The following is a 25915-nucleotide window of genomic DNA, read 5'->3' on the forward strand; positions in this document are numbered from 1 at the left end:
GTGACTACGAGTATTGGTGGTCGTTAGTGTTCAAGACCTTGCTCCTAACGAGATCGGACGTGGGGACAAAAGAGGAATCCCGTCTTAAACTTTGCGTACCTCACAGGCCACGATATAGGACCAACAAATATTAGTACAAAGACTACTGGATTGGTTGGTTACTCAGACCTGTCACTTTCTTCCTTAATATTGGAGAAACAGGTCTGGGGAATTAATTGTTTTACCTTGCCAGTTCACTTTTTTTTCCTTCTGCAAAGAGCTTGGGAGTCATGGTTGTCCATTAAGCTTTCAAATGCAATTGTGTGAATAAGGCAGAGATACAAAACCCAGTGTGTTAATTGAGACTTTCTTAGTCCCACCGCAGGTCTTCCTTGACTTACGTACCAATATGCCCATCATAAGTTGACAATATCTAAAGTCAAAAATGCACTGATACACCCAACCTGCAGGGCACCTGGGTGGCTCAGTGGGCTGAGCCTCTGCCTTCGGCTCGGGTCATGGACCCGGGGTCCTGGGGTCAAGCCCCGGATGGGGCTCTCTGCTCAGCGGGGAGCCTGCTTCTCCCTCTCTCTCTGCCTGCCTCTCTGCCTACTTGCAATCTCTCCCTCTGTCGGGTAGGTAAATAAAATCTTTTTAAAAAAAAAATACACCCAATCTGCGAACAGCATGGCCTAGTCTACCTTAAACATGCTCAAACACTTACATCAGCCTACAGTTGGGCAAATTATCTAGCACAAAGCCTATTTAATACTAAAGTATTGGATAGCTCATGTAGTTTGTTGAGCACTGCACACGAAGAGTGAAAAGCAGAATGGTGGTATAGGTATGGACCGTGGTCCGTGTACTGGTTGTCTACCCTCCTGATCGCGTGGCTGACCTGGCCTGCGGCTGCCAGTCGCTGCCCAGTTTCAGGAGACAGGATCGAGTACATATCACTGGCCCGGAAAAGATCGGAATTCAAACTATGGTTTTTGATGAATGCATATGGATTTTGCCTCATCGTAACACTGGAAAATCATCCGTTAAACCATCATGAAGTTAAGGACTGTCATAATAGGAAATCTAAATTCAAACTGCCTTAGGTGGGATACAAGTTACTGATTCTTACAGCTAAAAACTCCAGAGGGAGGGATGACATCAGCCATGGCCCGCAATGCCCTCAGAGCTTGATGCCTTTCCCTCCCTCGCTTGATTATCCTATACTTTTCTTTGCATTAGCTTCTCCCTCAGTGGTCCCCCTCTGGCAGTTTCAGGTCAAGCTTCTGGTAGTTTCCCTTCCCAGGAGATCCTCAAAATCCCTAACCTCCTCAGACCCACTTAGAATATATGACACTCTCTCAGTCAGGCCACTGGCCAGGCCTGGGTGCATTAATCAGGCCTCTTTGAGTTGCAAGCGGTAAGAAAGCTAAATTCAAACTGTCTTAGGCTGGTATCTTGTCTGTCCCTAAGAGCCAGTGATTAGCTCCATGCAGCAGGGTAGGAAGAGGCAGGCCAACATCTCCATAAATGAGCCAATGTATGGCCTCTCTCCAGCTACTTCCAGAAGCAATGACTGTGTAGAGATCTGGGAGGGGGCGATGTGGCTGGCAGGGAGGGCTTGAAGCTCTGTTTACATGGCATTCTATATACAGCTGAAAAAATCCATATCAAATAACAGAGAAGACCTAATGGATATTATAGGGAGGTGGAGGGGGCTAGAGACCCCCAGCTTACCCCTCGGTGCCACCCCTGTAGCATATTTAATTTGTGGGGGAAGCAAAGGCCCAGTAGGACTGCCGGTGGCCCAGCCACGTCCAAAGCAGGCCCCGGAGAGGACTCGCTCTAACCACACACGCTAATTATTAGTCCCCACACATAGATCAGTTTAGTTTTTTCAAAGTCCCAGACGAAGACGCATAAAGTAACATTGTGCCTGTTCCATGTTTTCTTCCATATAAACGTCCAGACCTCAGTCTCGTGGGGGAAACATCATAAGGCAGTTTCACAGTACCCAGCTTTGATCTTTCTGCCGTAGTGAAAGTGTAGTTGGCCTTTCTGGGGCTCCAATCATGCTCTTCCACAAGACTAACCGATTACTACTCGTTTTCCATTGTATATTCTTTGAGGACCTTATTTGTTTTAACTGGCTCACTTCAATGTTTTGAGGGAGACAGCTGATGGTGAAGGTGAAAATGGTCAGTCAATGTCATGGGTGCTTGGTCTGTCATCCCGTGGTAAGACCAGTCCCCTCATCCAGAAAGATTCCAGCGCCCTGGGAAGTAAGGAGGATAAAGCCTGCCTGTACTCACACTGACGGCTCCTTCGGTTTTGCTCATCGGCTCCCATCTGTCTCAAGTCTTGTTTCTTTCACTCTGAGCATCTGCGCTCCAAGAAGGCATGAACTTTTTCTTTCACTTCCTTTCTTCTCTGGGTGATGACCTGACATCACTCTGGGAAAGAGGCTGAAGGTTACCGAATATAAACACTGTCACTCCTACTGGCCTAGGCAGAAAGGTAGGCTGGGCATCCAGGGGGTCCGGAGGTAGGAGATGCCAACCAGGGTGCCAAGGCCCTGGGAGCCCTATGTGTGCAGCGGGGCTCTGTGTCTCTGTGCCTTTACATACTGGAAGGTGCATTTCCTCTGGAGTCGCCATTAACCATCTACCACTCAAGGAGGATGAAAGGCGGGAGTAAGTTGGCAGTGGAAGTCATAATGGGGAAGAAGAGGCCATTTGGGGTCTGCTGAGGGCTGGGTCTGCTCACGGGAGCGTCCCTGAGCCAAGAGAAGCCTGCTGGAGTGGGACAGAAAGCCCAGGGGTCAGCCTGTGGAGCCCCAGGGAAAGGGGTGGGCTCTGGCTGCAGCCCCAGAGGAGGGCAGCCCCCTGCCGGGAGCCACCCAGGGCCGCAGGGCGCCCAGGTGGGCTAGTGGGTGGGGGTCATCCTCCGCCCCACCTTCTCCACCGGAAAATAAAACCGGCTCGCGAGATCCTCCCCTCACTCCCTCAGGCATGCAGAGTCCGAGGATGAAAACGCGCTGAAACCCCCTCACAGTTTTGGGGGAAAAGCGCTAAGGACCTAGGAAGATGGTTCAACGCAGGCGGCGAGTGCCTCCGGGAGCTCTGGGGCCCGTCCCGCCGCGCCTTCTCCCTTCCCGCGCGCGAGCGGCGGCTCGGGTCTCGGGGTGGAAGCGGCCGTGCGCGGGGATGCTCTTACATAACCGCCCGCCGCGTCCTGCTTCCCCGCGGGGTGGGCGCCGGGGGACGCGCGGGAGCCGGGGCAGCCGCGGCCCCTGCGGGGAGAGCAGCGCGGCGCGCGGCGGGAGGAGGGCGCCCGGGGCGGCGGGGGAGGTGAAGGTCAGTGGGTGTGAGGCGCCGGATCCACACCCCCTCCTCCCTGTCCCCTCCTTCCCTTCCTCTCCGTCCCCCTCTGACGTCTGGAGCTGGCAGCTCGGCGGGTTCCGCATTCCCGACCCCTCCCCGCCGCCCAGGGGCCGCTATATAGCCGGGGCTGATGCAACCCGTCCCGCCGCCCGCCACAGCCTGCGGGAGGGACGCTCGGCGGCCGCGACGGGGGGCGCTGGCGGCGGCGGACGCTGCAGCGGCGGCGGGGCTGGCGCCGCGGCGGCTCCCGGGCCGGGACGGGCCTGGGCACCGGGCGGAGCTCGGCGGCCGGGCGGCAGCGGCGCTGCGTGGGCACGGCGCCTGCAGCCGGGCCCCGGCCCCGGGGGCGCCGCCTCCGCCCGCGGCTTGTGCACGGTGGGTGCGAGGGCGCGCGCCTGGGGGCGCCGGGTGGGGCGGGGCGGGGCGGGAGGGGCGCGCCGGGCACGGGCACCTGGGACGGCGGCCCCCGCGCGGGCCGAGGCGGGGAGGCTCCCGCAGCCCCGGGCCGCCCCCCGCGACCCCCCGCGAGCCTGTCCGGGCGGGGGGCGCTGCAGCCCCGGGGCCCCTCCGGCCCGGCGGCGGGGAGCCGGTGAATGCCTTTTGGTTCCCGCCCAGGGACGGTAGACTCCGTCGCCTCGCGGGGCAGCCGAGACGCTCCCTCCCGCGCTCTCCTCCCCCGTCCGTTTGCAGGGAGGTGCTCCCCTCGAGAGGCGGGGAACGCGGGTGAGTGGGGAGAAAACTGCCCGGGGACGGGGAGACGGGCGGCGGAGGTGGAGATGGAGGCCGAGAGGCCGGGGAGGTGCAGGGTGCTGGAGGTGGAGGGATGACAGGGATCTGCTGGCAAGTCGTGCCGGCCCCCACCCCCTTCGCTGGGAGGAAGCGCGGCTCTCAGAGGACCTGGAGAAGAGCTGGGGCTCTCAACCCATTGGAGAGGGCTTCTCTCAGGGCCATTGCTCCGGGGTTCTGGCCTGGGGGCGAAGGGGGCGGTCCGGGTCCCCCGTGGGCTCCCCCTGGTTCCCAAGCCAGGTTACATAAGGAGGCAAGCCTGCTCCTCTAGGTAACCTGCCCCTCCTCTCCTGCCCAGCCCAGTTTAGAAGACTCTCTTCTGCCCCGCCCCTCAAAGGAGGTTGAGGGATTGGGCCATTGGGGCAGGATCTCAGGACCCTGGAGTGGCAGACTCAGGCTTTGCCTGGGTCAGTGGGAGGAGCTGGGAAGATGGGAGGTCTTGGCTCTTCTGCCGGGATGGATGGGCCATCCTTGCGGCGGGAGAGGCTGGTGGAAGAGGAACTCAACTGACCCCTTGGGTCAGCTCCAGTTGCAACGTTGCCGGACTCTTGCTCAGTGTAAGGCTCTCCCTACAGTGTAAGTTCAGGGCATCCGGTTATGACCTGACGACATGTGCTCAGGGCAGATGTGCTCAGGTCTGTCTCTCAAAACAGGCTTTGCAGACTGCGTGGGTGTGCGTACCCCGGTCTAAATCTTAGTGGACTCTCCTCGAGGTCTTACTTTGAGGAGCATCTGATCTGAAGCTTTGAACCGCGATGGGGTGCCTGCTTGTCCTTTAAGCCCTTGCTGCAGGCGGTGTGCCCAGATCATCTCCCTCAACCCCCCCACCTTCCTCCCCTGAGGGTTTTAAAAACACCTCCCATTGCTTTCATCTTTCCAGCAAATCTGGCTGCAGCTTGGATGGACGCCTTATCTTCCTTTGCAGGTTTCTAGGGGAGAGTTTAACCAGGTATCAGGTGTGAGCGTGGCTCTGGTTTTATATAAACCTAGGACCAGGGAAGAGAAGCAGGATCTATTCTTGTGCCTCTGGCTGGTGAAGGTTGTGCCTTGTTTAAAACAGGGAGGACAGATTTGTCAAAGATTCTTCTGTTCCTCTTCTTCTTTGGCTTTGGTTCAGAGCTGCCGGCAGCTCCAGAATCTTCCTGAAGAGCTGGGTGCTGTGAGATCTGAAGGGCTGTTGGAAAGCATGGGCGTTGAGGCCTCTGACTTTCCTCCTAGGTTGGTTCCAGCCACCTCCAGGGAGATGTGTTGGGAAGTGCGAAGTGTCCCCGAAGGAAGGATTTGGATGAAGATCTCTCTACTCACTCACCGCCTAGCTTTTGCAGCCGCTGGGGTCTGTTGTCTCCCCCACCTGTTTGCGGGCCTGTGGGCATCCTTTCCAACCTACAGAATCCTTGGCAGGATGGGAAGGGCTAGGCTCCCCGGGCCCTGTTTGTCATGGAGCTGCTGGTGTTGCAGTGGACCGCCTCTCACGCCGAGGTCTCTGTTTCGAGCCAGGCTCTGGAAGAGAGGGGCCCCGTGCGGTTCCAGGTTGGCCTGCTCCGTATTCATTCGGCCCCAGCTCAGCTTGAGCAGCCAGAGCCAGGGCTGAGGGCAAGCTCCATTCTTTTCTGCTTTTCGGCTGCAGGATGCAGTTTGCTTTTTTTTCCATGTGAATGAATTATGTTTGCAACCGAAATGGGAGGAAGAGAAAAATAGAGTGAGTGTGTATGGGTATGTGTGTGTGCATACCTATATAGGCGGGGGGGGGGTGGCAGCAGGCACATTATTTTTCCATTTTCCTTTAATTAAGGCTCTGTGGAGGTGTGTTTGAAAACAGAGGGTCTCCTATGCCTTTGAGGAGGGTGAGAACACTGTTTTGGCTGCGTCCCGGGCCATATGCAGCGTATGGTGGCCAATGAAACTGGGCCTGGCTCATTCTGTTGCTTGTCTTGGCAGTCGGTTCCGTGGCTTGTGTTACCAGCTCTGGAACTTACGGGCTGCCAAGCTCTGTGTGCCTGTGTGTGTGTGCGCGCGCGCGTGTGTGTGCGTGTGCGCGTGTGCACTCTTGTGCGTGTGTGTGGTTTGGCTTCTCGAAGCTCAGCAGAGACAAATGCCTTAGCGACCCAAGGTCGGAATTTTTAGTCTGTGTTTCTTTACATTCATAGCGGGCTGTGGCAGGCCCAGCCCCAGCCTACCGTTCTGGGTTTTTTGGATTTTTTTTTTTTTTGTATTATTGTTATTTTTTAGTCCGTTTTCTTGCTGCAGCCCCTGGGATTCCATTTGCAGAGCTTGATTTCCAAAGCTTGAGCTGGCCAATGGGATTTTTTTTTTTAAGGGCCAAGAATTTGTCACACAGTGTGTGCAGGTCTGTGTTACGGGTCATACTGTGAACTGCCCCCACCAGAGATGGGCTGAGCGGGGAAGAGAGGAGGGAAAGCTTGTCCAATGGTAGTGCCTTCCCAGCTCTTCACTGTTTGGAATAAGGATCTATGCAGAAATGCCTTGATGTGTTTTTATTGAGCACCTACATTAGGCAGTGTTTATAGGCACGGCCTTATCAAAGGCATTTCTCTGGTCTCCAGAGAAGACTCTTTCCTGGGAGGAGAGGTTCCAGTTTCTTCTTTGGCTGGTATGACATCAAAGATCATGCATGCTGGGGTGTCATATGGATGGCTTGTGATCCTGTCACCCCTCATTCCTTTCTTGGGAGGATGTAAGGACTGACCCCTTCTAAGCAGGGTGGGGATACAGGAGATGGAAGGACTCGGATGATGCTGGCCCGCTGCCTCTGGAGGCCAGTGTGGAAGACCCTGGTGGTGTCTTGTTGCCAGTGATCTATGCAGCTGTGTTCTGGCAGCTGGAGGAAACCTTTGGAGAAACTAAGGCAAAGCATGGGTGCCGGGCCTTGTTTCTGCACCTTTGCACCCACTGCTGATCGGGCATCCTTTAAAAAAAAAAAAAAAGATTTTATTTATTTATTTGAGAGAGAGCATGCACGAGAGAGCAAAAGCAGGGGAGCATCAGAGGGAGAAAGAGAAGCAGGCTCCCCACTGAGCAGGGAGCTTGACATGGGACTTGATCCCAGAACCCTGGGATCATGACCTGAGCCAAGGGCAGACACTCAACCCACTGAGCCACACAGGCGCCTCTGATCAGGCATCCTTTGTTTCTCTTCAGTAGCGACCTGGATGCAGGGTGGTTTTGCCCTCTTGGGGTTTAGAGCTGGAAAGTGGGACAGCAGAGAGTCCCCTGGGGAAGAACCCTCTTCACAGTCATAGGAAAGGGAGATCAGTGCTGGGGGGAACAGTGCGGAAGGGAGGTCACAGGGTCATCCAGCACTGGTGTCCCTCCAGGAAGGAAGGCCTTCATGGCCACACTGACATCACACTCACTAGGTACAGGCGCTGTTCCAGGTACTTTCCAGGTATTAACTAATTTAATCCTCTTCTCAGTCTTACAGGGCAAATAACATTATTTATCCCACTTTACAGCGGAGGAAAGTGAGATGTGGCGAGGTTAGGGAACTCGCCCGGTGTCACACAGCTAGTAAGGGACAGAGCTTGGACTCCCCTTCAGATGATGGGGCTCCATCATTCCTACTGTTTGCCTGCCTCCCTGTCCTGCCTGCAGAGCTGAGGCCCCCATCGGAGACATCGGTGCCACGCGCCTGTTCTCGGTTTTAGAGTTTTCTCCGTTCTTCTGCTCCTTGCCTTCTGGATCATCTTATCTTTTGGAAGCTGATTTACCCACCTCATTTCAGATTCCAGGAGGGAGATCATTCCAGATGATTCCTTAGCTCCAAGAACAGGTTTGCTCTTTAATTCTCTGAGATTCACCATAGTTAATATTATGTTTTATCATTACTGGCCTGGCACCTTTCTGTCTGCCACCCCTTACCCCTTCCTGCCCATGGACTTCTGTCCCCCCACTCCTCACCCCCGTTTTCCTCCTGGGAATCTTCCCGGGCTCTGGGTCCCAAGACCTCCCACCCCCTCACGTTGATTCTCAGTCGCTGGCTACCCACTCGAACCCCACTAGTGTTCCTGGACCCTGACCCGTGAGCAGCCTTGCTCCTTGACCTGCCCCCACTCACCTCTACTTTCTCTTAGTGCTGAGCCTTGTGGCCCCAGGCCTTTTGCACTCTTTACACACCCATTCCTGGCTCCCGATGTCAGCCCGGTCCAACTGTTTGCCTAGAGGGGAGCTGGCCTTCTCAAAGAGACCCAGGGACTTTAGAGCTTCCCTTAAACTTTTATTTCTATGGACAGAGAGTTCATGATGCAGATCCTGACTTTCTCTTAACCTACGCCCCACCACTTCTAATCTGTCTTCACCATTCTAGATTAAAATGATGATTATTGGGCACTTTCTCACAAGATAGCCCTGTACAAGCTTCACCCATCACACCAAGACTGTTATTTCATTAAAAATTGTATCTTACAGAGTTACGTACAGTACACAAGGGAAGAAAATAAGAGGGGAAAACTTAGGTTCCTCTACCTTTCCTTCTTTTGACTGAAATGATTCTTCATCTTAGTATCTTCCAAGGGGACCCAGTCTGGAATTGAAGTATATTGTGGCTTTTCTTGTGCTTGTACAAGGCAGTGCCCCAAACTGTGTGCCTAAGACCACCCCCACTGCTCGCCCCCAGAAGTCAGAACAGAGAGATACAGATGTTGGATCTCTATTTTAGGTTCTTGCCTCTTGGACCCATCTGGTCCCTATCTTTTCCAAGCCTGCTTTTAGGGAGCTGCATCAAACCTCCCAAAATCTTGGGTTCCAGAGCAGTTTGGTGTCTGCTGTGACCTCCTGAACACTTTCTGTCTTATTCGTGACTTACTTGTCAGTCTCATCTCGGATCTGTGCATTACCCAGTTTTTCTTCATTGGCTAGTTTCCAAGTTGTTCCTGGTCAATGTCCCAAATTGCCCAAATCTTCTTGGATTCTGAGCCTGTCTTTTGAGGTCAAAGCCCCATTTGCCAGTTTTGGTCTTCTGCCAACGTATAGAGCTTGCTCTTTATTTATGCATCCCAGTTACTAATGGAGACATGGATGGTGTTTATCTTGCTTTCCGACCTCCTGGGCTCGAAGGGAAAAAAATCTCCGGGTTCTTCCCCTAAAGCTTTTTAGTGCGTAGCTCTCCTTTTCCTCCTAAATTGTTTCCGTATGGAACAAGCAGTTTGGGAGATGATTTCACCTCTTGTCATCTTTCCTATGTCTTCCTTGAAGTGGGTAAATTCCTCCTGGCTATTATTGGTTCCCAGCCACTGCTCCCCTCCCCCATTTTTATAGATTCCTAAATCACATCAAATTATTTTATTTTTCAAATCACCAAAGTTGCTTTTCAACCTTGGATCGTGAGCCAGCTCTTTCTAGTTAATGAGGACCCAGTTATGAAAGGCAGCCGCTGCAGCAGCTCTGTCTTCTGCCACCCTCCCCAGCCCCCCCAAACACCCCCCCACCCCAACCGTTTAGGATGACTTCACGCTGGTGAATGTCAGCTGTTGCGATTGTCTCCTAGGAATGGCATGTGTTAAGGACTTTGTGGTTTGTATCTGAGCAGTTAGGGGCACCCTTGCGGGGGCGGGGGGGCCTGCGAGGAAAGGGGGATTTTTGCTTCTGTAGAGGAAAACCTGGTGGCTGAATCTCTGTTTGCAGCTTGCCATTGGGATGGGTTCACAGGGGAGCAGGAATGGCAAGAATTTATGGGGCTGCTGCTCCCAGGGGGTGGTTACCCCTCCGAGGGGGTCCCACAGTAGCAAAGAAACCATTATATTTTGGGATCATTTGTTAGTGTCTCATTTAGACCATCTGTATGAAAATAAACAGAAGCTGCGAGCAGAGCCTATCATTCCCGGAATAGAGTGGGGTCTGGCTTCCATCTTTCTGAGATGGTTTAGGCAGGGAAACATACAGAAGCCTCTGGAGTATTTTTCTTGGGGTCTACTGTGGGAACGAATGATCTGGAGGTGGATGATGAGTGTCTAAAACTCCCAGAGACAAATCCTTATCCCACTCGCTCAGTTTTGTTCCATCGTGACTTTATTTTTCGTCGCTTGTTCATTCATTCGCTTTTACTTATTTATTAATTCACCAAGTATTTGTTGGTTACCCTTTCCGTGCCAGAGATGACGCTAGGCCCTGGGGTTCCATGGGGCAGCAACCAGCCATGACTGCTGCTTCCCTCTTGAACTCACCCCTATGCTTGCTGAGTGCCCACACGCACCTTTTGCCCCGTAGGAATTGGCCTTTGCAGTACGGGAAGGTTCCGGGGCTTCTGGCCAAGGAGGGGATTTTGTGCTGTATTTTTGCTTGGCTGCATAGTGGAGTTGTGGTGCCCCCATCCCGTTAGGGGTTTGTATCCAGCTGAAACACCAGGCGCAGAGCATTTCCCTGCCTCCTTTGCCTGTCTGGTTTGACTAGCTCAAGCATCCTTTTTTTGGGGGGGGGGGGGGAGGTGGTCACTGACTCCTTGTGGCATGAGTTCAGGCCTGGCAAAGGGGATATAGGAAGGTTTTCTCCTCTTCTGGAAAGGAAATGTGAGTTTCCTTTGTCAGCTTGGCTCAGGTAGCCTGAAATCACTCCCCACTGCCTGCCAGGTATCCCTGTGGCTAGGCCCAGGAATTATTTTGCCACATGGAATGAGTCCTTCCAATGGGCCCTTTCTTGTTCTCCTTGGGGGGGGGGGGCTGGGAAATAGCAGCTCATCCAGTCTGCCCCAGAGCCACCTTCTGGTGCAGAAACCTGCAGGCCTCTCTGCATTGCAGGCCTGGCTCTGGCGGTGGGGCAGGGTGCCTTCAGTCCAGTTTAGGCTTAGGAAGGGTCACAACACCTTGACCCACCACATAGAGATGTCTCAGGGGCCATGTCCACATCTGGGCTCCCACCCAGCATACCATGGGGTTGTTTGGGGAATTTCCTAAACCTGGATCTGCATGGAAGTCACAGTAGAGGGTTATCGGTGCAAGAGAGTGATCCTTTGTTAGGGTCTAGTGTCTCAAATTCCACCATTAAAAGATTATTAATATCTGCATATATATCTCTTGAACTCCAGTGGTGGGGGGGTACAAAAAAGGCAGAGCGAGAAAGCTTTGGTTCTAAAATTCAGAGACCGGGAGTCCAGCCCTGGCTTTTCCTCTGTGTGACCTTGGACAAGTCATTTCACCCCCTCTGAGCTTTAATTTCCTCATATGCAAAATGAGGATGTGGGGATGTGGTTAGATAAGCGCAGGGCCTCCTCCAGCTCTAAGATGATGACTTGATGTGAATGAGTCTCAGATCCTTTTCTGAAATGGCCTGGGGGACACTGGGTGCTAAGGAGGGGCGAGGAGCCGGGTGTGGGAGGCAGAGCAGGTGGGGACCAGACATAGGGCCTGGGGTACCAAGTGTGAACTCAGGTGCCTGGCAGGGAGCTCTATACAAACAGCTTCATAGCCAGGGGCGCTGGGGTGCTGAAGGCGAAATGGCAGGTCCGTCGTCCATTCACACACACCCTTTTTTTTTTTTTTAAGATTTTATTTATTAATTTGACAGACAGATATCACAAGCAGGCAGAGAGCTGAGCAGAGAGCCCAATGTGGGACTCGATCCCAGAACCCTGGGATCATGACCTGGGCCGAAGGCAGAGGCTTTAACCCACTGAGCCACCCAGGTGCCCCCCCACACCCTTTTTTAAGGAAAGAGATGTCCAGCGGAAGTCTTTGAGTCTTTGTGGTTCAAGGGTGCCAATCCCTCACATGCTTTTCCCCTCAGAGTGCAGAACCTATTGAGAAAGAGACACAGGGTTGGATGGGGAAGCAAATTTCACCTTTAAAAGAGAACAGAGATGGAGAACATGGTGTGTACTTGTGGTCAAAAGGGGCTCCCTAGTGGGCCTCTGTCCTGCAAAATAGACCTGGCAGCGTGGGTGGGGATACAGAGTTGTGGGTTACGCCCCCGGGGCCACTCCTGAGGGAGGCAGTGAGCCCAAGACAGCATGGTCATAGGAGAACATGAAATCTGCCCAGCGGGAAAGTGTGGTCCAAGGGATGTCCCATCTCCCCTGTCTCACCAAATACATCCCTCTCCGTGGGAAGAGGCTGATGGAGGTGGAAGGGTAGGACAAAGCTCCCCCAGGATTTCCAGGATCGTTAAGGTTTTGATTTTATGGCCCTATGCAGAAAGGTAGGAAAGGAGAGAAGTGCCCTTTTGTAGGACTGGAATCCTGGAGCAGCTGTGCACTAAAATGTGACTTGCAAGGCTGTACACATCAGATCTCCATATTCTCAGTGACTCCTGACGCATAGGTGGTCATCAGTTGGGTGGCTGGATAGATGAATGGATAGATACGAGCCCTCGGAGGGACCAGATGAGTCTGGCTTTCTTGGTAGACATGCTTTCTTCACTGCTATCTGTGTCTTGAAGTGACCCGTTTCTTACCCACAAGCTTCTCCCCATAGAGAGAAGGAATAAGAGTTCCCTGGTGTTGACCTGCCTGACTTCTGTCTTCTCTCGTGCCTGCAGCTGTCTTCCTTTATACACCTTCTGGGTCTGGCAGAGCCAGAATATGTGTTTGCTTGAAGAATAAAGAGACCAGGAGGACTTTTCTAACCCCGGGCTCCGCTGGACAGGCACCCACTAGTGCATTTCTTCTTTGCCTCCGTATTATCCCCGTAGAAACCAGACGCACACACTCACCTGCACGCTTACCTTGAACTTTGACTTGCTTCATTTCGTATTCAGGGTGACTTAACAAGTATGCAGAGTGGGGTGTGTGATCTAAGGGGAGGCACCGCACCAGAGCAAAAATAGCTCCTTCTCAAACAGGTGCACCGGGGCCTGAGATCCCACGGTTGTAACCCGTTTTCTTCAGAGGCAGCCCAGTGTGGTTTAAATCCCGGCTGCTCCAGTTTTAACGGTGTACAAACTTGAGCAAATTCTCTTCCTAAGCCTCGGCTTCTTCATCTGTATAATGGGTCTGACCCCGTCTTATGGGGTCCCGGAAGGATTACCGCAGTGCCGAGCACATAGCAAATACCGAGTCAGTGTGGCCTTTGCTTGGGTTAAGCGTTGCCTTCAGTGCCAAGAATAACTTTGGTGGGAACCAGCTGATCAGAGTTCTCCGCTATCACAGAATGGATGTAAAGGCAGGAGGAGCAGCTGGGCGGGAAAGGGGTTCAAGGGAACATTAGTGGAAGAAAGGAAAAGCCCCCCCCCCCCGGCATGGGGGCTCAAGCCTGGCTGACGGCGCGTGTCCTGATCTTCTCCTACCCACTCCAGGCTGGGCTGCCGCTCCTCCTGCTATGATGCCTGGGCAGATTCCAGACCCTTCCGTGACTGCGGGCTCTCTGCCAGGGCTCGGCCCCCTGACCGGACTCCCCAGCTCGGCTCTGACTGCAGAGGAGCTGAAATACGCTGACATCCGCAACATTGGGGCCATGATCGCCCCCTTGCACTTCCTGGAGGTGAAGCTGGGCAAGAGGCCCCAACCCGTGAAAAGTGAGGTGAGCAAGCCTTGTTCCTCTGAGGGCACTCCGAGGTTAGACGCCTGGGTTACAGCCCCAGCTCCAGCCCTGCTTTCACTGAGGGACCTGAGCATTGCTGTTCTGCCTGGGGTCTGAGGACCGGTAGAATCTATGTCACGCATTAGAGATGCGGCAGCTCAGGCCCTCTCCAGAAACTTCTGCCTGAGAATCTGCATTTTAACAGTCTCTCCTGAGGAATTCACGGAGACATGTTAAAGTTTGAGAAGGTCTGGCTCGGGCAGGATGCTGAACCCGTGTCTGGTTCTCCTGGAGGCAAAGGAAGGGTGATTAACAATAACAGTAATGAATAATAATGTATTGGTGCTCTCTCTGGGCTGTTGGGACCATCTGGGGAGGTGGTGGGCACATGCGCATGCTTTGGAGGCCATACAAGAGAATGCCAATCGGGGACTACCTTTAAAAATTATCGTGAGGCACCTCCCTGCCTCTTACCCGTCTTGGCCCCAGGCTGGAGCTGAAGGTGGGCACTGGGGGAGAGCGTGTGGGAAATCCGTTTCCCAGCAGCTGCCGGAGACAGGCATGGCGACGGTCACTCAGTTCCATCTGCTTTGGATAATGTTTGTAGAGGACCCGCAGGTGAAGCGCTGCCTCCTCAGGTCCCTTGAGGCACAGTTCCCATGAGCCTTCTTTGCAGAAGAGCAGCGTTTCCCTGGGGACTGGTGAGAAGCAGAAGTCCTCCTCGTGGGTGAGCCTCTGCGTAGGACACGCCTCCAGCCACGTCCCCAGGGGTGGCAGTTAGTCCCAAGACCTGACCCCAGTGAGGTTCTTCATAGGCAACTGTGCCCCTGGATGTGGGCCCCTCCTGTGGCCTGGAGCTCAGAGGGCAGGACACTCAGGAGGGAGGGACTTTTGAGTGGGGACGGGGGTCTGGGTACTGCATTGGGTTTATTATGCTACTGCTCTGCTCCCCCTGCCTCCCAATCCCCAGGAGTGCCATCAAATCGGCAAAGGGGGCTTGCTGGGGCTTGGTCAGGGGTGGCAAACTGTCCGTTTGCGGTCTGGATCTGGCTCTCAGAGGTGTTTGGTTTGGCCCGCACAGTGTTTGAAAAGAAACCTGAACCAACATTTCACCTGGAAATTTGGATTTTAATCTTTGATTACAAACTCGGGAGACCTGGTCACACGGTACCCCGCTTTGGCCTGGCTACATGGAATGGAGAGCTCTACCTCACCTCTTTCCTCCTTCCAGTTTGCCGCAGGCCCCCACCCCTCCCTATTGTCCTTGGTTTTGTTTCCCCTTTTGCTTCTGTTAGCACAAGCTGCCTCCATTTACCTTAACTGCTTGGCTCGCGCTGGAGCAGGAGACACCTGCATGCGGTGCATTGTGGGTGACCGTCAAAGCCTGTTAAGTTGGAGATGGAAGTTGACGGTAATTACAGTCTTCTGAGTTGATTTTGTAAATCAACGTGCTGTTAATAGCACTTCCTGGCTTTTTTAGTGCTCTGTTTTCTTTATGGAGGGCCCTCATCTTTGGTCTTTTTGCTATTCCCTTTCCCAGGCTCATCACTTGAAAGCATCCGTTTCTGGGTCGTTCCACAGTATAATTGCCGCTGAAAAGCAGCAGCTGAGCAGTTTCACTGGGGCTCTGAGGCTGTGGGACCCGTGAAGAGCCAGGTGCCTTGGTCCAGGGCTGGCCCAGCAGGGGATTTGTCCCCGGGGGCTGAGTTACCACCCCCTTCCCTTTCTGCAGAGGGCACCCGAGGAGCTTTCTTTTTCTTTGGAAAAGGGCTTTATTTGGGTTGGGTATTTTTACATTTCACAGCCTCCCCCAGATTGGTGGCATATGCCTTGTACCTGACAGTGACGCGCTGTCTTCACAGGCCCCCACAAACGCGCACAGCCAGGCCGTGAAAATAACAAGCCGTTTTTAGGGCGTATTTGCATGTCCCCTCCCTCGCTGTCAGACTGCAGCCCCGTGGGGGCGAAGAGGCAGATGGAGCCCTGCAGACAGCGCTGGCGTGGAGAGAGCTCAGCCCCGCACTGGGAACTGACCTCCAAATGCTTCCTAGGGCAGACCTAAGATTGGGGGAGGGTTATTCTTAGAGCAACGGAAAAATAAAGGAGGTGGAGAGAGAAACTTGCCACTGGAGAACCTTCTGTCCCGACGATTTCTTTGCACATGGCAAACTGCCTTTGGAGGATTCTTCACGTTGGTATTTTAGACTAGTAGAAGTTTCTTGAGGGATAATGAGATACTAGCTCACAACTATTAAGCATTGAAGTTGCACCGGGCCCTGTGCTAAGTACTGAATGTATGATCTTGCAGATTCCTCATTCCCGGATCCTGGTGATTGGGTTCTCCCCGTTTTAAGGCGGAGGAATTTGAGGTCTAGGGAGGAAGAGATGGAGACACCCAGGATCATACCGCTGGAGAGTGGGGGAGCTGGGGCTGTCTGGGGATGCTGGCGCAGCTGCTGGGGAGGGGGCCCGGGCTGGGTGCGGTGGTAGGCGCTCTTTGTCAAGAGTGTCATGGAAGGGGCGCCTGGGTGGCTCAGTGGGTTAAAGCCTCTGCCTTCTGCTGGGGTCATGATCTCAGGGTCCTGGGATCGAGCCCTGCATCGGGCTCTCTGCTCAGTGGGGAGCCTGCTTCCCCCTCTCTGCCTCCTTGTGATCTCTCTGTCAAATAAATTTTAAAAATCTTAAAAAAAATTAGTGTTATGGAACCCTTAGAAGTGACTGTTACCATGATGGTGGTTTGTGCCCGCATGACAGATGAGGTCGATAAGACTTACAGAGGTCCAATGCCATGCAGCTGAGAAGTCAGCCCAGCGGTCAAACTTTATAGAGCCAGAGTGTTAACCTTAGACTGTGCTGCCGCCACCCCCCACCTCCCCACGGCTCTCTACATCCTTACACGTGTCTAATCAGCCCGCGCTCAGGCTGGGGAGGCCAGATGAACCCAGCCCCCGCCATGCTCCATCATTCTGAATGCATGGCCCTGTTAGTGCTGAATCCTGCACTTCTGGAGCCTTGTCGTCCCCCAGGCCCCGGAGAGAGAGCTGGCCGAACTGGCCGGCGGGCGGTCCGCCTTGCAGAGGCCAGCGTTCTCTTGGGCCGTGGCCAAACACACAAAGCATTTCGGTAAAGGAACATTGGAGGAATTAAGTTAAACGACAGGTTTTGTAAATGATAGAGTGCTTTGTGCTGATGTTGTTATTATTATGTGGTTGACACTTGAATGGTTTTGTGCCAAGAGCTTGGCTGCAGTCCGCTGGTCAGCAGGTAGTGCTAAGCAACTACTGTGTGCTTGGCCCTGTGCCAGGCACTGGGACCTGAACCATAAACAAAGTAGAGGAAGCCCCCTTCTCTTGGAGCTGTATATCAGAGTCGGGGGCACCCAGAAATGCAAATAGGCGAAGTAGTGTGTGATGTAAAAGGTCAGGTAGTGGTCAGTATTGTGAGGACAAATTTAGCCGAGCAAGCACATGGAGAATGGCCAGAGGGCTCGTTTGGATGGCTGGCTGGGGATTCTGGAGATGTCATATTCGGGGGGATGGGATTTCTAGAGCCGATGCTTCTCCCTAGCCTCTTTGTTCTTCTTGCCTTTCCAACAGTCCTTTTCAAGACAGCTGTGCTCTCTAGCTTTCTCCAGAGTTGTCCTTCTTTGGCATTTCATTCTGTAGCCCCTTCCAGCTGGACTCCTCAGCCAACTTAGCCCCTATTGGCCTGAAGATCTTAGCCCTCCCCAGGGCATCTCCGAGTAGGCTGCTGGGCCCACACCCTGCCTCTGTGCCTGGAATGCATTTCCAGCATGGACAGAGGGAGACCAGAAGCCCCACCCTTGCACACATGAGGGCACACACACACACACTTAACCTGCTAGAGGGGACAGCTCATTCTCTGGTCCACTCTGCAGGGCCCTGGAGGACATTCAAGTTCAACGGGGTTTGGACTGGATGACCTTTTAGGAAAGAGGCTGCAAACCATCATTCCAATGGGCAAGAGTCAGCCTACGGATGAATCTCATTTGGCCCTGACTGTGTGGTTTCCTTTCTTCCCTTTTTTTTTTTTTTAATTTTTTAGAAATTGAATGTGTTGTTAGATTTAAAAGCCAGGAAATAGGGAATTTCTGGCTCCTTTAAAACAAACCCAGAATATCTGGTCAGTCCAGGCCCACACCCTCATAAACACCAAGAAGCTAGAGCTGAGTAGCAAATGCTCACTGTATTAGCACAAGCCTTTAGTTTGCCACAGTCCCCACTACTCCCTGTTGCCTTCCACACAGCCTGCTTTTGAGTGTGCGTCCTGTGTGTAGGCCCCAAAAACGGGGATGACATCTTACATTTCCTTTTATTTCCACCACATTGTGTGCAGTCCCTTGCATGTATTGTATGTTTGATACGTGCTTGTTGGTTTAAATGTTAATTAACTATGTCAACTTAGCAAGTCCCTTAAACTTTCTACCCCTTGATTGCTGTATCTCTCAGTTCTTATCTCCAAACATTGTCCGTTTTTTTTTTATTCCTAGACTTTAGGGACTTTAGGCAGAAAAGAAAGAAAGAGAGAGAGAAAGAGAGGAAGAAAGAAAATCATGAAAATCAAACCGTTTCTAAAACTTAGCTAATAGTCAAAACTGCTTGCAAAACTTGATAGATGCAGATTCCCAGGCCTGACCATCGGCCCATGGACTCAGAAGCTATGAGAGCAGAGTCCACGGAATCTGTATATTTAGTAGGTTCAGAGATTCCTCAGCTACACTTGGGGACCTTTTACTGTTTATACCTCTCCTTGGGCTCTTCTGATCCTTGATTGGGGGCATTCCGAGGGCTTCACCTTGAGGAATCAGGATGCGCATCCCCTCCTGGGCTGTCTTTCCAGCACACCTTCCGTGTGGAGACTGGGTCCGCGTCCTTGTCATTCTGCGACCTGGCCGTTTGTGAGTTTCACACTGGTCATTACCCAACTTCTCCAAAAACACTGTGGGGCTTTTCACCATGGATGAAGTATGAATCTGAGTCTGTGGGCTACTGGGTGGTCTTGGAAGGTGTGCTCATCCTTGGCCACAGGTGGTCATCCCAGAGTTGGTGCACCAAACTGTTTGCCCGTGTTTAGCCTGAGCATGTGCAGAGTCACCCTCAAATCATCTGATGTGCTGGGTAAACGTTGGCGTAAGCACGCTTGTGTTTTTAGTGATTTAAAACATAAAAGCAGCCCACTGACATTTTTTAGCAAGCTTTGCATAATTGGTTTTTAATTTGCGGCTCTTTGAAATAGCATTGGCCTTCTTCCCCCTGACTCAGACACTTTTTCTGTCTCATACTTGTTTGGCAGAGAGATCCAATCTGTCCCTTCTTGGAACAGGAATCTCCCAGCTCATCTTTGAAATCCTGACTTTCTGCTTTAGTTCCGTCACTTTGTTAGCACGCTGTCAAGAGCTGTTAGCTTTTTTATTTCCTTTAATAGTTTCATTTGAGGGAAAGCGAGCAATCGCTAAAGGCTGCTCTGGATGTTTTTATCATTGACCCCCGTGTTACCAAGTCCCCTGGGATGCAAGACCCCAAGCCTTCACAAGGGTTCTGATGCTCTGGGTTCACCTCATCGGTTGGTCACACCTGCTGTCGTTTGAGGGCAGTGTCCCTTGGAGAGAGGGTGGTGGGGACATGGCTGCGTCTGTGTGTCCTTAGAAATCAGACACCTCTGCAAAGTGCAGGGAGTCCTGTGCTGCCTTCTTAGAGTCTCTGCCTTAAGATGGGGGTAATCTTAGTACTCGCCCCTTGGGGCTGCTCTGATGAGCAAATGAACGAATTCAGTTGGAAGGTCTCACGTAATGCCGGGCGCTCAGTAAGATACACAACAAACATAGGACAGAAATGTGCTTCACTTTTCCAAGGTGTTAATTATGCGAGTTAGTTTGGATTATTGATTCCAACACTGTTCCTTGGGCTTTCATTTCTTTGAGGGTAATTTGCCCTTGGATATGGTGAGTGGCCCGAATGTGTGGAGGTCCCAGGTGTCACGGGTACAGGACACCATTCTGGCTTCCTAACCCGAGGGTCTGCTTCTGGAGCCTGGAAAGAGCTCCGGACTTGGGCTCAAGCTTCTGGGTTTGAAGTCTGGCTCCTTCGCTTACTCCCTGTATGACCTTGGACAGGTCGGCTATCTCGTAGAGCATCAGTTTCTTTCTCTATAAAAAGAGGAAACTCATACTCACCGAGTTGCATCATGAAGATTAATTGAGGCGCAGTGTAAAACGATGACCTTGACTCCAGCACAATATGATTGTAAAATGCCTCTTCTAGGGGCTGCGGCCCATGTGCAGTGAATCACACCACACGTTCTGACAGCATTGGCGTTTCCAGTGTGTTGCACCTTTGACCTGGATTTCGGGGAAACAAGCAGACCTTCCTGTGTCTAGTTGTTCATGCAAGAGTCATGCAGCCAGTTTTAGTTACCGCCGCACACTGTAAATGAGAAGGCCCTTCGACCCTCTGTCTTCTCCTAAGCTGCTTTGTGTGACCCTTATCTTGTTTCCTGTGGTGTTAAGGTCAATGCTGGAGTCCGTGAGCCATCAGTTTTTTTAGCAGCCGTACAAAGTGGCCTCTTCTGTTAAGGCTGGCCGTCTTTCTTTGGTGTCCCCAGGTCCACTGGCAGCCTGGACTCAGAGTTGGGAAAGTGGGTCATCTCGCCGGTGAGCTCCGCTGGCTGAACAACGCTAGAGCCAGCCAAGCTGCTCTCCCTTCTACCACATCCCCAAGACACAAGACCACTTGGCCTGAGGTTGGAGCTCTGAGACCTGGGACTTACAGGCAGATTTGGGCAGGCTGCAGGTGCTGGGAGTCAGGTCATGGGCTTCCTTTGGGTTTAGCAGCCCCTTGAGGCTATGCACATCGTGCCCATGCTGGGGCTGTGTGTGTTCTGCTTAGTGGCTGTGGCTGCAGGGTTCCCCATTTGCTAAGCACGGTGTCTGTGCGTGTTCTGGATGGCAAGCTCCCACAGAGTTTGGCTCCATAACCCTTCTTCCTGCCCCTCCCCACAGCCAGCACCAATAGAAGAACTTGGCTCTTTGGAGGCACTGTAGCAAAGCAGGACTGTTGCATTGGAACAATTGGGCTCTGGAGAGGTTACTAGGCATTTGAACTTCAGTTCTGCCTTTGTATAAATGGGGGAGACAGGCCCCTGTCTCACACCAGATGCAAAAATTAACTCAAAATGGATCTAAGACTTAATATAAGAGCTATAACTATAAAACTCTTAGAAGAAAACAGCCGTTAATCTTTGTGAGCTTGGATTAGGCAATGATTTCTTAGATAGGACACCAAACTACAAGCAACAAAACAAAAAATAGGTACATCTGACATCGTCAAAATTAAAAACTTTTGTCCTTCAAGGGACATAAAGTAAAAAGATAGTCCACAGAACCAGAGCAAAATTTTGCACATTATAGATCTGATAAGGGTCTTGTATATAGAATATGTAAAGAGCTATTACAACTCAATAATAAAAATGGGTGATGCGCATTTCTCCAGAGAAGATACTTGAATGGCTAATAAGCACAAGAAAAGATGCTCAACATCATTAGCCATCAAAGAAATGAAAACCACTGACAGGCCACTTCACATCCGCTAGGATGACTATACTAAACTTGTAACAAATATTGGTGACCCTTTGGAGAAGTTGTAATCCTCATACTCTGCTGGTGGGAACATAAAATGGTGCAACCACAGAAAATAGTTCTCAAAAATTCCACTCCTAGATAGGTACCCAATAGAAAGAAGCAGATGTCCATGCAAAAACTTGTACATGAATGTTCATAGAAGTATTATTCACAATATTACAAAAGTAGAGACGACCCAAATGTCCATAAGTGGAAGAACAGATTAAAAAAATATGATCTACCCATAGAGTGGACTATCACTTGGTCATGAAAAGGAATAAAATATGGATACTTGCTACAACATGGATGAACTTGAGAACATTTACATTTAGTGGAAGAATCCAGTCACAGAGAACCATGTGCTGCAGGATTCCATTGATAGGAAATGTCCAGAATCGGCAAATCCATAGAGCTGGCAAGGAGAACCATCCTTGGGGCCTGGCACTGGGGGAGATGGGAGAGGTGGGTGTGGGGTTTCTTTTGGAATTCATGAAAATACTCTAACATTTATGGTGGTGATAGTCACACAACTTTGTGAATATACTGAAAGCCATCAAGTTGTGGACTTCAAGAGGGCAAATTGGTGAATTTCATCTCAATAAAGCTGCTTTTAAAATGAGGAAGGATAATATCTATGTCACATAGGTATGGGGAGGATTCGAAGATATAATCCTGTAAATGGCCTGGCATGTATCTGGGCTCCAGAATTCGTAGCTATAGTGATTAAAACCCCCTCTTAAGCCAAGTGAAAAAACCAGGATCTCATTAGGGGCATTTTCTCCTCTTTTCCTTTTTATTGCTAGGGGCCATCCAGAAGCAATGAGAGCTATCTGGCAGGATTTTGTATGGAACTTGGGAGGAAATATGGAGTAATCCTGGCTACTCATTAGAGTCCCCTGGAGAGTTTAAAAAAAATATATATATAGATAGATAGATAGATAGATATTGATATGAATGGAGCCTAGAGACTGAATCAGTTGGTCTGGGTGGAGCCAGCAGGTGGTTGTAGCCTGTGGCCGTTGGTGGAAACCTCTGGTGCGACCAGCCCAGGTCTTTGAAGGAGTGAGGACATCTGGGTTCAGGATAGAAGGCTCACGTGAGCAATGCACTTTATAGTTTGCAAACTGCTTTTGTAGACATCATCTCTTTTGATCTGTTTAACAACCGTACAGCGGGTGGGTGTTATTGGTGTCATTGGTTGTGAGAGAACTGAGATTTTGAGAGGTTAAGTCATTTTTAAAGCATAATTTTATTCTGTGCTTTTTTAAAATCAAGACCCACACACATGCTCATACCAATTAGTTATCAAATCTAACACTTCGGGGAGCGCCACGGGGGCGATGCCTGCCGCCAGGTTAATTGACTTTGTGTAGACTTCAGAACAGAGCTTTCCCTGCTACTCCTCTTTAACTGATGAGCAAGCAGGGCAAGCTGGTATGGTGTGATTTACCTGTGTCCGTATTCACACACGTGCCACTGGTAATTACTGATCTGCGTGTGCAAGGGAACCTGAGATGGGAATAATTTGGATCCTGAGGCTGTCAGAAATCCACAGCTGTTCCCCATAACCTCAGAGCGAAAGGCTTTACATCAGTCACAACACACCTTATTGTTCTCACTGAATGACTACAGTAAGTCTGTGATACAATGTGAGCCCCTTAATAAAATACTGCCTGTGTCTGTTTAGTATAGTGCGGTATTATCTGAGCAAGAGACTTCTGCTGCTGAAACCAATCGGAAATCCACTGGCTCACGTTGGCGCACCTCCAAGTGGGGTCTGCAGAGCAGTGGACCAGCATCCCGGAGCACGTTAAAAGTTCTTGGGGTCTCGTTCTGAGACTACTGAAGCAGCTATTCTAGAAGGTGGGGTCCAGAAATCTGGGAGGAAACAAGCCCTCCGGAGCATTCTGATGCTCTCTGCGGTTTTTGTTTTGTTTTGTTTTGTTTTTAAGATTTTATTTATTTGAGAGAGAGAGGGAGAGAGAGAGAGAGATTGAGAGAATAAGTGGGGGCCAGGGGAGGGGCAGAGGGAGAAGCAGACTCTCCGCAGAGCAGGGAGTCCGACATGGGACACTATCCCGGGACCCCAGGATGATGACCTGAGTCGAAGGCGAACGCTTAACCCGCCGAGCCATCCAGGTGCCCTCTCTGCAGGTTTAGATGACCCTAGCGTCTCTTCCAGCTCCGACTGACCATGATCCTCTCTGAGAATGCTACGAGGGTCTAAGAACACGTTTTTCTCGACAGCGATCTCAAACTGTCTGGAGGGACCTGCACGCCATCAGCTGTCCATTCATGTGTGCGGCACCTGAGTTTGTGTGAGGCGGGAAGGCCTTCTGAGTTTGCAGACATTTCCAAACCAGTTATTTCCAGGTATTGAGAACCTCCCCGCTGCCAGCATTCACAGCCTAAGGGATTTCTGAATTAATGAAGCTGCTTTATAGTTTCAGAGGGAAGATCAGATAAGCTGTTCATCGCTGTAGCTGGCTGGAGTTCTCAGGGCTTTGCTCGGAGAACCTGGGGCTGGGAGAGCTCTCTGGCTCCACCCCACCCCACCCAACCCCCACCCCACCCCCACCCCTACCTGCCTGCGTGCTGCAAAGCCCTTCCTTCCCCATCTCTCAACTTTTATTGCATCCATTTCCTTACATGTATCACCCATGGTGAAACCCCTCCATCCTCCGGGCCAAGGCATCCCTGGCTGTGAATTCATCTGGTCGCGTCACCTGGGTGGGATTTTTATTAGCCAGAGTTCAGTACCCGCAAAATAGAGGTCGCCTGTTCTGCTCAGTGATTTGTCTGTTATCTATGCCTTATGCCTGAAAGAAATTGGCTGAAATCCTTGTTTTAGCTGCACACCCTGCATACAGATGAAACCGAACAGCATTGGTGGAGAATAATTAAGCCAAGGACCTTGATTTTCACCTTCATGATGAAAGACAAATGACTTCCAAGGCTTTAATAGGATGATGGTACTTGAAACGTTCTACTACTTTGGCCAACTCGGGACTTTGAGAACAGCTCTGCTCATGAAAATTCTTTGCAACAACTGCATTTTCATTTAATTGTAGGTAGTCATTTTGCAGGAGCTCTTGTCTGTGTTTTTTTTTGGTTTTTGGTTTTTTTTTTTTTTACCCTAGTATAATCAAGGCACATTACACTGCTGTTGTTAAAGAATTGGTTTTAACTGTGTTCTTAACTCTTTCCGAGAAAATTGATTTTCCCTGCCAGATATATTCTGCTCCTTACCAGTCTTTTGCGGGTGGGGGCCACTGTTTCTCTCCCTTTCTCATCTTTTGAATCGAATATCAATTGGGCAAGAAAATTGACTGATGGCCTCGTGGGAAATGAAACCTCACCAAACCATAAATATGAAACAGGCCTGAAAAAGACGTATTTCAACAAAAGCCATCATTCTTCAAATAGCTCTTCTCTAGCAAAAGGTTTTCCTGACAATCATCAGCTCCTTTCTGTCCTATGCTCGACTCTCCATCCCGGCCAAGGTGATTTTTCCCGTGTCTCCAGGCCCCGAGCTCCCTTTTGCAGGAACAGCGTTTGTGCTTTTCTCTGCAGGACCATCCACAAATGGGTGTCACCGTGCCCAGCTGGCTTGTTCAGGCTTTGTTCCAAACACAATGCTGTCTTTTCTTAGCAGTGGAAACGGGCTGTTCTCCGCTGCTTTCGGAGAGAATGGCCCTTCCCTATTCTGCTCATAGAAACCAGCCCCAAGCCTCAGCAGCTTATTGTTTTCCAGGTTCTCTTAACCCAGGAGAAGGTTCTTGCTGAGGACAGGGGGCTGGGAGGGCCAAGGTCAGGGGGATGCTTTGTCTTGCTGAGATGTGTGGAGACTGAAGTCAGTTCAGTTGGGATTGATCCCCCACCCTGCCCTAAAGGCCCTGCATCCCCCTCCCCCCACCGTGGGCTCTGATGCCCCAACAATGGCAGCAGTGTCAGGCTTTCAGTACAAAAAGAAAGCGTTCCCTCCCTCTAGAAGGTGTTTAGGAAGCGGTGGTGTTCAGATTGGTCCTGCCACCATCTGACCGGGGACGGAGGCAGACTTCCTCCCCTTCTTTGAGCTTGAGCTTCCTGGCCTGTGGGTGCCACAGGGTGCTAGGATCTCTAGGTCTGCTCAGTTCCGGAACCTCAGGACGGGGCTTACTTTGCAGCCCCGCCACTCCCCGCCACTTCCTGTGGACGCCGAGTGCGAGTGCGCTGAGCGGGTCCCTACCCACCTGCGCTCGCAGCCAGCGGAGCCGAGTGAGTCATCCTGGCAGGGGGAGGCCTTGCCCCTGGCAGCTCTTGCTCACTCAGAGCCTTCACCTGGTGGCTGGCTGGGCTGGCTTGATGCTTTGAGTGAGCCCGGCACCCACCATGTGGGTTTGCTCCTAGGTGCGTGTGTTCGCTGTAGCCTGGCCGGGGGGGCATCCGGGCTGAAGTGGAGAGGGCACGGAATGGGCGTGAGGAGTCTCGCCCAGGTCCCCAGCTCTGTGGATCAGGCCTCCTTTTAGCAAACATGTAGTGTGCACTCCGGGTGGCCACAAACTCAGCAAGGTGCAGAGCACACAGAAAGCCAACGAGACACGCGTCCTGCTCTCACAGAACTCCCAGTTTCGTGGAGGGGGCAGAAACTAAGGTCACAATACAGCACGACAGGCTCCAGGATAAGCTCA

General features: G+C 51.7%; 1 protein-coding gene across 4 annotated transcripts in view; it reads left to right on the plus strand.

Moving 5' to 3' along the window:
* Positions 1–3714: 3714 nt before the first annotated feature.
* The window catches only part of JDP2 (Jun dimerization protein 2), a 40460-nt gene continuing 18259 nt past the window's right edge, over positions 3715–25915 (plus strand). The window contains exons 1-3 of one of the 4 annotated variants that reach the window (XM_044229704.1): positions 3715–3734; positions 13386–13609; positions 20231–20368. In XM_044229704.1, coding sequence (XP_044085639.1) covers positions 13409–13609; positions 20231–20368 — 339 coding nt within the window. In that variant the 5' untranslated portion in view covers positions 3715–3734; positions 13386–13408. Of the gene's footprint in view, positions 3735–5363; positions 5479–13385; positions 13610–20230; positions 20369–25915 lie in introns of those variants that run through there. The other 3 variants (XM_044229706.1, XM_044229705.1, XM_044229707.1) reach the window with 3 other exon arrangements.

Source organism: Neovison vison, chromosome 13 (assembly GCF_020171115.1).
Source record: "Neovison vison isolate M4711 chromosome 13, ASM_NN_V1, whole genome shotgun sequence".
Lineage (NCBI taxonomy): Eukaryota > Metazoa > Chordata > Mammalia > Carnivora > Mustelidae > Neogale > Neogale vison.